Source organism: Vidua chalybeata, chromosome 10, assembly GCF_026979565.1.
Source record: "Vidua chalybeata isolate OUT-0048 chromosome 10, bVidCha1 merged haplotype, whole genome shotgun sequence".
NCBI classification, from domain to species: Eukaryota; Metazoa; Chordata; class Aves; order Passeriformes; family Viduidae; genus Vidua; species Vidua chalybeata.
In genome coordinates this window covers 8,445,191-8,458,707 of record NC_071539.1, presented here as the reverse complement: position 1 = coordinate 8,458,707, position 13,517 = coordinate 8,445,191, and the positions used below count along the sequence as shown (strand labels likewise).

Below are 13,517 nucleotides of genomic sequence, written 5' to 3'. Positions count from 1 at the left end.
GTGCTCTCCCAGTGCTCTGGAGAGGTTTAGGATGGATGTTTATTACCATATCCTTAAACTTCGAATGTGGATCACCTCTTACTGTTGCAAGTCAAGCCTTGGTAAAAGTCATAAATGAGGTTTTGATACACTACACAAGAGAAATTCCATGTTTGGATAAATATTTCTATTCCTTCCAGCAAACTATGTACAGAGATGGCTTCATTAAAGCAACACACAAAACTTAAAAGTAATAACTATAAAAACAAAATAAGTTTTTTAGAAGATATCAAACTGAAGAAGAAGTGATAAAAATACATTATTCTGACTTAAATACAACCAATATTTAATTAACTGCTCTTACTGTGCCTGGAGTTCTTGTCAATGCTGTACTTTAATAAAAGGGTCCAATCTTTCCTCTCTGAAGAAATCAAGGACAAAACTCTCTAGAGTTGGAACAGAATCTTACTTTATTTCTGCAGTCAATTTTGCAGGAATTGCACATTTTCCACTGTTTATTCATACTGTTTCAATTTCACACATAAAATATACATAAGCTATGGTAAAAAAAATTATAAGTGTCACAATGAACAACCCAGAACAGAAGAGGAAAAAAAGAACAATCTGCAAACAACAGACGGCTGAAGGGATTATGTTATAAATCACCTAATCCAATGCTTTTCTTCAGTATCACTGCCCATTTGAAAAAATTAACAAGTATTGTAACAAATGAATTGGGGTGCAATTTGGAACACAGTAATGACAGGAACTTTATTTTTAACTGATGGGATATATTTCAAATGTCTTTGATTATTTACACAACATTTATTTCACTGCTTTTTTTTCCATCTTCTGGAAGAGATTCTGAGTACTTATAATGAAAAATATTATAAAACCAAGCCAAAGGAAATGCCCTATTTCATCAGAACAGTTGCACATCCAGCCCAGTATCCATCTCCCAGTGGCAAAAGGCAGTTGTGGTTAGAAGAAGCTCATGACCTCACCCTCTCTGCAAAGCATTCCCCGTGTACTTTTCCAGCACCCAGAATCATTGTACCAGGGACATTAAAGAGCATTCTTCTGCTGAGTCCTTCTGGTATCCAGGTCAGGACCTGCTGCCCATAAAGTTTTCTAAGCAATTTCTGCCCCCAATGACAGTATCTGCATCCAGATCTTTCTGTGGCAACAAATTCCACAAGTGAGGGGACTATTTTTAACTTACTCATTATGGTTTTGGGTGCCCCTGGTTCTAATATTATAAGATGTTCCATTTAGCTTATCTGTTACTAGAGAACTGTTAAGTGTGTCCTGAACTAAGTACGAATGAAATATACTGCTTCAGCTCAGTTCATTTTTAAACATGATTTCTTAGACAACAGACATGCTAAGAGATGGAATTTTTAAAAATAAAGATTAATTAAATGAGGTAATTGTTAAAGATGATTATTCACTGTATTTCTGAAAGTTTCTCAAAAAAAAAAAAAAAAAAAAAAAAAAAAAAAAAGAAGTAAAAAAACCCTTCATAGTCAAGCATGTAAATCCAAGTCATAGAATCATAGAATGCTTTGAGTTGGAAGGGACCTTACAGATCATCTATCTTCCAGCCCCAAGTCAATTATACAGCCAGCACCTTTTCTGTGAGAAGCTATTCCAGTCTTCACATCAACCTAGAGATGGAAAATTCCTCATCTGAGTCTGACCTTGTAATTTTGGATTCACTTTGCATTTTCGTATTTTCTTATTCAGTGTTTGAATTTTGTATTCCATCTTCAGTCACTCCCTGACAAGCAATTACTGCCTTTTAAGAATATCTTAAACTATCCTGAATAAAAGATTTTTAATACAGTGAGACAACATCTCATCCTTTCTGCTTAGGAGAGGATATTGGCATATCCTTGAAAGGTATAAATCTTACTAGGTACTGCATTATTTTATTAAATACAAAAAGAAAAACTACTAGCAATTCTCTAAAGAAGTCTAAGAAGGTTACCACAGACAAAAAAGCACACAAAACTGCTCAGGTTGAGAATGTGAAGACAGCTTTATGTAACTTCTTGCCATACCTAGATTACACAGCTATTAGGCCAGTCAGTCCCATTCTGAGTACCAGTCTGAAATGATGTAAAGCTCATAGAAATCTGCTCTAAATTTTCTTGAGCTGGAGGAGTAGCAGGTACTCACATAGCAGCTACAGAGCACCAACCTGCAGTGCACCATGAGCTATATCCCTTTTCCACATCTGAGTGAATTCCTTATTTCCCTTTCACTAGTTGCCTGGTGGCTAAGGATCTGTAAAAACAGGGATATGGATATAACTATAATTTGACCACAAATATTTCAGTATATTTTCAGTTCAACTGTTTTAATAGTAAACAGAAGACCAAGATTGTGTCATATCTGCAAACATAAACTGGACCTTCTTACTGCCAGGCTCAGCCTTACACAGTTAGAAGTTCTTTCCACGATAAAGCACCATTGCACAATGTCTGCCTAAAGAATCATAAAGGGGCCCTTTGATGGGTAGTTCAGAGAGTGTTATAAAGCTCACTTTCCTCAAAATCTGCTCAATCACTATATAATCATTTACTCGCTGTTTGCAAATGTTAATCCAGGGTCAAGGTAATGGCTGTCTGACACGACACTTAAATTTATGTAAAACCATGCCCTTTTAGCATTCATTTATAACTTTGGTGTGCTGCCCTGATTTAAAAGCAGGCTGGCTTTATCAGGGCATGGGCACAAGTGACCAAACACTGCAAACAAAATGCTGCTTCTAGCTTCAGCTTTTTTTCTAACAGTACTGCAGTGCTCTAATGCCCAAAACGAAATAAGCATTGAACCTGCAGACTGTAACACCATTGAAACAGATGCAGGAGTGGCCCTGGATTTGGTCAACAGGCATCGCAGAGATGGTTATGTTTTTGGTTTATTCCGTGTTGCTGATGCACATGAACTACATTTAGTAAGTATGAACTTAAAGGCTGATTTACACAAGACTGTGATTTTTAAATAATGAGCCAGGTCATTAAGAGCTTATGTTTATTGCTTTACTAGAACAATGTTGATGTAATCCAGTGAATCAGCTGTGATTTACACCACCTCTGTATTCATTTGTGTATGATTTATTGCACGTAAACTTGATTTCAAACAATGCTGAATGGCCTCTCTTCTCTTGCCCAGCAGGATGTTTGCATACAAGATGCTCTGAACAGCTTTATACAGCTCTGGAAATTAATCTGTTCTGTCTGCTGTCTGGTTTCAGATATTATATTCAAAATTTATATTCAGAAGGTTTCTTTATTCCATGAATGTCTAACATTAATTAGATCAATGTATCCTGCAAGATTGGTTTTTTGTTATTATCTTAATTTCAGAGATGGCTGAAGAAACTGGTGGAAAGGGAAAAAGGCAGAGGAAGTCAAAGGAGATGCTACTCTGCAAAACAGGGGAGGGACTGGATAGAGAATCCCTATCGGTCATTTTCTATGTCCTTCCTATTTCTATTTTTTTTTCCTAGAGAAGATACATAAGCCTTTCTCAATGACTGCTGAAATGCCAAAACAAATCAATAGCAGAAAAAGCAATAGAATAAAAATGTCTTTAACTAGTACATAAAAGAGACCAAGGACAGGCAGATTTACTAATCCACCTGGTAGCTTTTAGCTGCTTGACTATGAAACTGGTATCCAGGCACACATGCACCATCCCAGAAGTCTCAGTATGGCAACAGAAAAAACAGGCTAGTTTTTGATGGAGCTGCTCAGTACTGCCTGTACAGACAAGTACAGGTTCAGAAAATGACCCAAAGCCCAGGTTGTCACAGGTCTTCAGGTACACCTGCAAAAAAACCTGATGGATTTTTTGGCTTTTCAAAGACAAGAATGCAGCAAGTTATACCATTGGGTTGTACACAGCAGCCAGGCAGTTAAAGAGCTTCATCTAGGAAGGATCTCTTCTACATTAAGAGATTTAAACCCTGAAGTCTCCTGTCCTTGAAGAATTCTGCTGTCATGCAGCTATGTGTATGCCACCCCTCTGAAGTGGTACCACCAGGAAGTAAGACATGCAAAATGCATTGAATGAATGAATGATAAAAAGCAAAGTTGTGTCTAAAAAGAAAAATCTCAGTGTTTCTACATTTTAAGCAACTATTGACTATATAAAGTATAAACTGTAACTTGGAATATGGACTAGTGCTGAGGATTCAGACTTCCAGATGAATGCTAGAAGCACTAGATGACCACATTTGTTTTGCTTTGTACCCTTAATGAATTTTGCCATCTTTGCAGTCCAGGGCCACAGCTTCATTTGTCACACAGTGTCTACAAGAACAGAAAAGATACTTCTATCTGACTGCTAAAGAATGCTCCCTGTAAGGTCTCTGTACGTTCTCAGACCCAAAGCCACCAGATGTGATCTCCTGCACACTAATAATGCACGTTATCGTGCAAGAATTTTTTTTGGTTCCACTGCCAAGATAATATTAAGAATATGTATATATTAAAAAAAAAAAAAAAAACACCAAAATACTATTTTTATTCCTCCATGCAATAGTGTGCAACAGGTTTATCATATCAGCCCCCTCAGAAACCTAAGCAGAGCAATTCCAGCCAAATCTCTGCTGGGTTTACACAGGAGTTCTAGAAGCATAAGATACTCAGGTATCCCAAACAAAACAGTTCTGGACATGTGCAGAATTGTAGTGAGCAAAATGCTTTTAAAACAACCAAGAAGATACAATTTTTTCCCCAAGAGCTATTGAGCAGGTGAACAGAGGAATTTTCTACTCCATATTTGAATGTAGGCACTTAACCCCTATTTTAAAATTAGAGACAATGGTAAGATATACAAATATTGCAAAACTAGTGTTTAACATGACATTGGTGGACTCTCACTAGTGAAAATATTGCACTAGACTGCAGCAATTCTTCAACAAGGTCTTTTCTATAAAGAAACACTGAAAGAGGAACCTGAATGGATGGAAATTCATAAAGCCCAAGGACACTTATTCACAGTGCAGGGCATGTTTTTATCTAGATGACAAAATAAAATACATATGTGTTTATTCTGAATGTGCATACAAGGGCTGAATAAAGTTTAAATAATCCATTCCAAAACTGTTTCTGTGGGCCACAGAAAAATTCTTAGCACCACATGCTATTACACTGCCATCCAAATTCAAATTTTAATTCTCCTAACAGTATTTGCTCAGGAGAAAGAACATACTAGAAGAGTTTCAGAGTTAAGGATTCTGATTGGGATTATTAGAGTTTTGTTGCATCACTCCCTGAATAAACTGAGCAGGAAGCAAAGTTCTGAAAGAGTATCTGGTCACTAAAGTAATTTGAAATGGATGTAGATACATAATTGGCTCCCTAGACAACTGATGTCCTAATAGAACAGTATGTTCCATGGGAAAATCAGAAATGGGAATGGCAACCTTTTAACATTGGCATTTTCCTACTTGATGAATGTCAGATTAACAACAGACATTTTTCACAGGTTATCAACAGAAGGATAAGAGGCAACAGGTGTAAGTTGCAGGAAGGGAAATTCTGACTACACATAAGACTAAAAATAATCGTGGAGAAAGTTGTTAAGTACTAGAATGGCCCAGAGATGTTGTGGGATGTCTGTCTTGGTGATACACAGAATGCAGTTGAAACTTTGAAGTTTCAGTTTTGCCTTGAGCAAGTGGCTGGGCAAGATGACCTCCAAAGGTCCCTTCCAGCCTGAACACTTTCTATGCTGTCAGCTTTGAAAAACCTTAATAGAGAACTGGAGAAGCTTCATTAAAGATTAAACATTGCGACCTCAAAAAAAGTTTCTTTCAGATCCAACTTCTTGTCTACAAACTCTTTTTTACTTGCACTTCTCTTCCAGGGAAATTCAACGGTACTATACTTAACTTTGGATGTGCTGGAAACGGAATGCTCTGTCTTATCCAGAAGACACTGGGAGTCCTGTGAATACAGTGACATCTATCCAATGGCAAGCAATGGCATCTGCACTAACTCATACACCAATAATGCACTAACTTGATCTTCATCTGAACTGCCCAGAAATTTGTGTCACAAAATCGCTCAGTGAAGACTGGGCTTTAATATGGTTAATTCTAAACCAAAATCTATCCAATTCTAGAATGTTAAACATATGCTAAAGGCTTGGGAAAGGATTGGCTCTTCAATTAAGTATAACTTTATTTAACTTGCTGTCTCAATGAAACTATACTCCACATTCCATTGCTTGTAGCAGATCTTACGTTTTAGGGGTAATTTGCTGACAACTAAAGGGCGCTAGAAATTATTTTTTAAGCATGTTCCTGGTATATGAGGCAGAAATACCAGTGGTATATTTTGTCAGTTTTCTGTCATAACATTTGTGGCATGACAAGGTGAAATATTGGTAGTGTCATTACATGAATGATATACAGCAATACTTGTCCTTTCTTTTGCACTCCAGTGATGACAACTCCCAGTCCAAAACTTTATTTACATAGGAGTTGTGATACTATGACAAAGGACAAAGCAGAAAGGCCAGGAGCAGAGAAGAGAAAGCATTTATTCTTTTTTTTTTTTTTAATGGAGAAAAGGAATGAATGAAAAGGTCCATCCACTTTTGACAAAGATTTGCATAACCTGGTATTTTAACCTTCCCTTCTTGTCTTATCCACTCTAAATAAGTATCAGGATGACTAAGAAAGCTGTTTCAGTTTTCCATTGTCTACTCAACCATGTGAACTGAGAATTAAAATAAAAGCTCTTGTAGAGAGAGATCCCATTTTATCTGAAGACAAATTTTGAGTGGTACCTGATCAAACATTCCATTAATGACCACATCTGTTATTCTTAGAGGTACTGCATATTAAAAGGAGGTATAATTTCTATGATCGCCTACATCCAATTAAATCCAGGGAAAATAACATCATAATCATGTATTCTTTTTTCCTCTCAGGACTTTGGGCAATGTAAGATTATCACATATACAAACCATCTGCTGAAGAAACCTCAACTATATGGATTTAATTGTACATTAAGTCCAGGTAAAATAACCACTGCTGTAAGCCAATGCATACCTTAAACCAGCCCTTGAACCAAAGTCTGTACACTACCAGTGTATGGAAACCGTAACAGATCCTTTCATCTGCTTGTAATTCATATTTTAGATAATTCAAATGGAATGTTAAGAATGAGTAATAGAATTAAGGTTACCCTACTCCTCTAAACCAGACTTTATTGATGTCAGCTGATATCACCATTCCAGTCTACCAAAATATGATAATGAATATCGGAACAAACGTAAACTCGGGAAGACTGCACATTTGGGGTGGTAAGATTCTAAAGTGATTTATAAGAATACTCATTTTCATGGGTTTGGGTTTTGTTTCACATTACAGAACAAACTCTTATTTGTGGAGTGAGGGACAGGTGTTTCACTTCCAAGGAAATACTGCATTTAAGTTTCTCATTATGAGTTCACATTAAAGGCATGGGCACACTCCCAAGAGTATTAATATCCACTGTAATATTAGTCAATTATTTGTTTTCACAGTTCCACCTGACTTAGTAGAGTGCAAAGATTGTCCTGTGAAACTTGAAGCCTTAGAAGTCACTGAGCAACATAAAGATATTGCTGCAAAGGCCCTGAAGAAATTCAACAGTGAAGGTAATCACACAAACAACTTTGCTGTGGATAAAGTTGAAAGAATTTTAAAGATGGTAAGTGGCATTTTCTCCTAGAATTCCTTAGAAATGACACAATTTTGTGAGCAACTCCAAGACCATGGGACCAGAACTCAAAACCTTCTAGCATCAGATCTAAGTTGAAGGTCCTACTTTAGCAAAGACTTGTTATCAACTTCAATTTAGGTGTGTGAAAGCAAAAGGACTTCTCATTTGCTAAAGAACTATGGCAGTGTGATGGCATTCAGAATTCAAGGCCTTCTTTTTAATTTTGACATACATGACATACATGAGTTTATTTACTACTGAGCAGACTTTGAGATGGACAGTCATGTATTATTGCAGTCACACTTTTGTCAGTTGCAGATAGATAGTTTTTTACTCTTAGAATATTTAGCAAATGGGTACAACCAACAGTGGAACATGCTCAGCATCATTTTGACTCTTGCTGCAGAGCAAAGCAGCACTCTGAGGAAGGGGGGTGAATTTGTACTGTAACTCTTGAAGAACTTCTGGGTCTGGTAAATATCTCCATATCTAAGTGAGGTCAACATGAAGACTTACCCTTTGGGTGATTTGAAGTATATTAATAACAAAATTTCTTGTTGGTAGATACTGGAGACTTTCACTCAAACAGCACAGGATCATTCTGCCAACACATATGTCAGCTCAGGACACCTCTGTAATGAGGTCCCATGGCTCCCACCATAATACATGTTGATCTTGGAAACTGCCTAAATGATAGCATGCCAAACCCACCCCCCTGCAGCTTTTAATATCTCTCAGAAACCTGACAGTGTCCCATACTGGAGCCCTGTGCACGTTGTATCCCTACTGCCTTTTAGAAAGGGATTGTTTTCACATTGTCTGGGTTCATTTGTTTCTCCCCAAACACTTTGTTTTCACACTTCACCATCTTCAGCTACAGCAACACTTTACATTGTACCACTGGATTTTAACACTCAGAAACTATGAATTTCAATAAAAAACCATACCATAAAGTATGTGCATGCATTTTAAACCAATTTAGTTAAACTAGTGAAACTCGTATATGCACACATGCTAAAGACACCTTCAACACAGACTTGAAATAAAAGTACTGCTATAGTTGGAAATTAAAATGAAACACCTCTTTATGGATTTTAATAGGATCACAAAGGCTTTCTCCCATGTTCGTATGGAGTAAGGCTTTCTCCATAACTAATGCCCTTGACAACAGAGAAAGCAACATTATCACAGTAACTGGCAGAATTTCACCTCAAATTAACATCAGCACTCTAATACTATGTACTCCCATCACTGGAAATGGGTGATTGCCATCCAATAGATCCTTCTACTTTCTCAGAAGCAGCAGTTCAGTTTAGGGAGAACACTCCAAGGACACTACTTCCTAAAGACACAGGCTGTAAAAGTAACAGATTTTATTACACACACATACTAAACAAAGAATTAAAGCAAGCATTCCTGGAAACTGTAAGGGTGTGAGATATAAATTATCTAACCTGTTTTCCTTGCTGAATATGTGTATGTGCATGAACATTTGAACAGGACAGGTAAGGAAAGCTTGAGGTAGATGGGATTTTGACAATGAGATGACGTATGATTGCTCTGAAAATTACAAGACTTTAAAGACACCTAGTTACCACTTCTTCTTTGACCTCTTGGTTTCAGACTGCCTCCCGTGAAGGTCACATATTAGGATTCTCTATAAAAGAGACCAACTGTTCAAAATCTATGCAGGAAACAGATCAGGCATTGGAATGTGATTTTCTGCATGACTGGCACACTGTAAGTAAAGTCTTAGAACGAGAACTGATATAAGGGGTGGTACCGGGAAGATTCTACCAATATATTTTCAAGTGTTTAGTATAAGCATGCAGCCAAACTCAAAAGTAAAAATCCAGCATGTCCAAGCCCAGATCCTAATTTTACAGCTGCTCTATTATCTTTTGTAAGGAAACAGTCTGAACTCTCAAATCCTAATGTAACTGGAATCTGGCATGTTAGAGGCCTAGAGTTTTTCAGGTTGTATCTGGCTTTTGGATTCAAATTGTGGCCAATCCCTAGCAAATCATTCATGCTATGTCCATAAAAACTTTTACACCAATATGAGTCATAGATCCTGAAAAAAATATATGCCTTATGTAATCCCAGTGAGCTCAGGGTCACTTTTTTCTCTGCTGCAGAAGAATGGAGAGTGGAATAACTCAAGGTCATCTGCAGAAAACTATCAAAGTATTCTCTTCACCCCATTTTCCCATTACTATTATAGTTTACACCAAAGAAACAGCTAGGCAAGATCTCATAATTTCAGAATAAATGATTTCCCAGAAATGAACTTGAAATAATGAAATAAAACATGGGAAAAAAAATACGTAAAACTTTTGGTTTATAAGGTTTACATCCGTTTCGGTTTGATGGTTTACATCCATCATCTTCTCTGGTTTTTTATATTCCAGAAGACTGGAAAAGGTTGTAAATTAACTGGTAAGGCAGCCACAAGTTCACTAGAACAAAGCACAATGCAGATGGCAATAGAGGGTCTGAATTCTGTTCTCAGTGCTGCCATGCTACTGTTTGTGTGCAAAATGCCGTTACCATTTGCAGTCACTGAACGCAATGGGCTACTAGTGACCCAAAGAAATATCAAGACAAAGCACCCAGTACAGAGAGCACACACAGATCCCATCACCTGTGTTCTGTGCTCTTTCACCTGAACAATTCCACACACAACAACTGGACAGCAAGAGAAAGTCACAGCACACAGGATGCTAAGGGAAGTAATACAAAAAAATTACAACAAATTGCTTTTTAAAAAATAAATGCAAGAAAGCTCTGCCTTGAGCTTTATCTGAAGCAGCATAGCTACACAGTGCCAGGTTTTGAGAGCTTTGAGCAGAATTACAGAATAGTCCAATCTGAACAGATGTTTTACAAACAAAGACAGAACAAAAAAAAAAAAAAAAAAAGCAAGAAAAATCAGGCACCCAAGGGTACTCATTTTGGAGGCATTAGTGGCTGGCCAATCTCTTAGACATCAAAAGGGAAGTGAGATGCAGAATAGTAGGCCACTAGGTGCACGTGACAAAGTGCATGTAGAGTGCATCACATGAAGAGTCAAGAACCTTCAAAAACTGCACATATATTAATCATTATTAATCACTGGCAAGCATTGGTTGGAAGGCTCGGGATCTGGCTAAGTTGTGTCAATATACTTACGTGTCAAAGGAATAGCCTAACTTATAAAACGTTGAACATTCAGTAACTTGTATTAATTCCATCACAAGAACCCAGGTGTGCATTGTGGGTTTTTTCCCTTGTCTTTTGCTTAGCACACGGGATTCTGCAAGGCAAGAATTATCAGTGATGCAGATGAAGCTGATGGAACAGATATAAGCTGTGAAATCTACCATCCCTGGGTATGTACTCTCTATGGACACGTCTCATGCAGGTTGCAGGAACCTTGCTTAGTCCAGACTGGCAGATGATTGTAACATTTATGCAAGTTTTCTGTTGCCTGGGTATGATGCAGCACATCAGGACAGACTGATGGCAAGTCCTAGGTCAGTCAAAGGATGAATCAGAACTGAGCTGTTCCTACTATTCCTTCCAAGTGTGTCTTCTCTCAGTTCGATCACCTGACTAAGTGAGTAGAGATTGGCAAAAAAGTTCAAAGGAATTTTAGAAAGCAAGGGGAGGGGAGATGATCTTTATCATATCTGGTATTCCAGTTTATATCACAACAGCTACTCCAGTGTGGATTTGTTTTGTTTTGATTTATCACAAATACTTCTCAGCTGGTTATATAATTTCAACATGGTCTAGTGTTTCCAGTAGATTTTCAGTAACTTGGCATTTTATTATCTATTCCTTCTCCTCCATCATGAAAAAATACAGTTTTTTTCTCTTAAAGATCATCAGAGCTATGAATGCAAACCTGCTAACTCCCACCTCTCTCTTTCTCATCAATTTCTTCTGCTCTATCAACACCTGATTAATACTTCATCCCTGGTGTTTTTATAAACAGCACCATGGCTGTGGGCGAAGATGGAAACATTCAGCTCTGGGACATCCACACAGACATCCCCACTGTCATCATCATTTTGGTCACAGACATCACCATAAGCATCACCACAGACATGAATGCCCCCCCTCTTCTCAGTCCAGACCTGAAGACCCTGAGCATAACCCCAAATCTAGCAAGGAAGATCAAGACAGCAACAAAGGACTTTCTTCTCCCCCTCCTCCCCATGATGAACCAGATCATGACCATCCTCCTCACCACCATGGACCACCCTGTCCCCTTCCCCATGGACCAGGTCACCACCACCCTCCTCACCACCATGGACCACCCTGTCCTCCTCCCCATGGACCAGGTCACCACCACCCTCCTCACCACCATGGACCACCCTGTCCTCCTCCCCATGGACCAGATCATGACCATCCTCCTCACCACCATGGACCACCCTGTCCTCCTCCCCATGGACCAAATCATGACCATCCTCCTCACCACCATGGACCACCCTGTCCTCCTCCCCATGGACCAGGTCACCACCACCCTCCTCACCACCATGGACCACCCTGTCCTCCTCCTCATGGACCAGGTCACCACCACCCTCCTCACCACCATGGACCACCCTGTCCCCCTCCTCATGGACCAGATCATGACCACCCTGCTCACCACCATGGATGGCACTGTCCCCCTCCTCCAGGACACCCTCCTCATCACTGTCATCACTGTCACAGACATCATCACAACAAGACAAGCATATCAGGAAAGTATTTTCCATGCCAAGTAACAGGAGCTGTCTATCGCATCCCAGTTCCAAATCAGCAGGATTCTCTCACACCTCCCACTGCAAACTTTCCTGAACTATCCCAATGCAACCTTCACTTTTCCAGCACTGGCTCAAAACTAAAAGAAATGGCAGAAGATCCAGGCTTTCCAGATCACCCTACACAATCAAAATCATGCCCCGGAAAACCCAAACTTGACCTCCCAAAGATTTTGCCTTTATTTCCTCATAGCCTTGTAACAGAAAATTCTCCTATATGACCTCAGAGAAAGATGTTCCTGGCTCAATAATTTCATGGGCAACTGCAGTCCTACAGTCAGTGAAAACAGCACATGGAGAAGTGGGAAAAGCATTCTGTTTCTAGGAAGGAGAATCACTGAAGATAATCATTATATATTTCAACCTGCTTCTTCATCATGGCTATCTCAAGCTCCACTGTAACTGAAAGGCTCAAAATTCTGAGTCCCTCAGATAATGTGAATGGGTAAAAATCTCCCCAGAAAATGATGCTCCTTCAGTTCTAACAAAAAGGAAAATTCTCTAATAATGGAAATTACCATCTAAAATCTTTCCTTTTTTCATCATTCATAACTATAATGTACTTCTCCAAGGAATCTGACATAGAGGAAACTGGACTGCTTTCCATAAAAAAGTAATCCATAACACTACATTCATGCTTTATACAGATTTATAGAAAATAAAAAATTCAAGCATTTTTTCTTGACACAGTTGCCTGTTTTGTTTGTTTGTTTGTTTTGTTTTTGTTTTTTTTTGTTTTTTTTTCTACTACACATAATTAGCTATTAGATATTGAACTAGAAATTATATTAAATTATTAAGCTATTTAGGTATTAAACATCCACAAAGCAAACTCTGGCATAAATTGACTAATGGTGTTTGGGTTAGCACTGTTATCTAGAAGGGGTCTGAGAACAGTTAATGACTTGCTGTCTCACTGCAGGGTGGCCTGCACAGGTGCTTCCATCGCTACAGCTGCTGGTGGTGATACATAGAAATATTGCAGTCAAGGACAGCCCTTCTCAAATAGTTCATAATTGCT

The 13,517-nt window shown here is 38.4% G+C and overlaps 1 protein-coding gene across 2 annotated transcripts; it reads left to right on the top strand.

The window, feature by feature from the left end:
* The first annotated feature begins 2,704 nt into the window (after positions 1-2,704).
* Positions 2,705-13,181, top strand: HRG (histidine rich glycoprotein). 2 transcript variants are annotated; one of them, XM_053951860.1, is made up of 7 exons: positions 2,705-2,941; positions 5,863-5,970; positions 6,934-7,021; positions 7,531-7,697; positions 9,333-9,449; positions 10,994-11,080; positions 11,689-13,181. In XM_053951860.1, the coding sequence occupies exons 1-7, from the start codon at positions 2,744-2,746 to the stop codon at positions 12,715-12,717; spliced, it is 1,794 nt and encodes a 597-aa protein (XP_053807835.1). In that variant the 5' UTR covers positions 2,705-2,743; the 3' UTR covers positions 12,718-13,181. The 2 variants fall into 2 exon arrangements, with proteins under 2 accessions (XP_053807835.1, XP_053807836.1); XM_053951861.1 differs by lacking the exons at positions 2,705-2,941; positions 5,863-5,970; positions 6,934-7,021 and adding an exon at positions 7,215-7,308.
* The last annotated feature ends 336 nt before the right edge of the window (positions 13,182-13,517 follow it).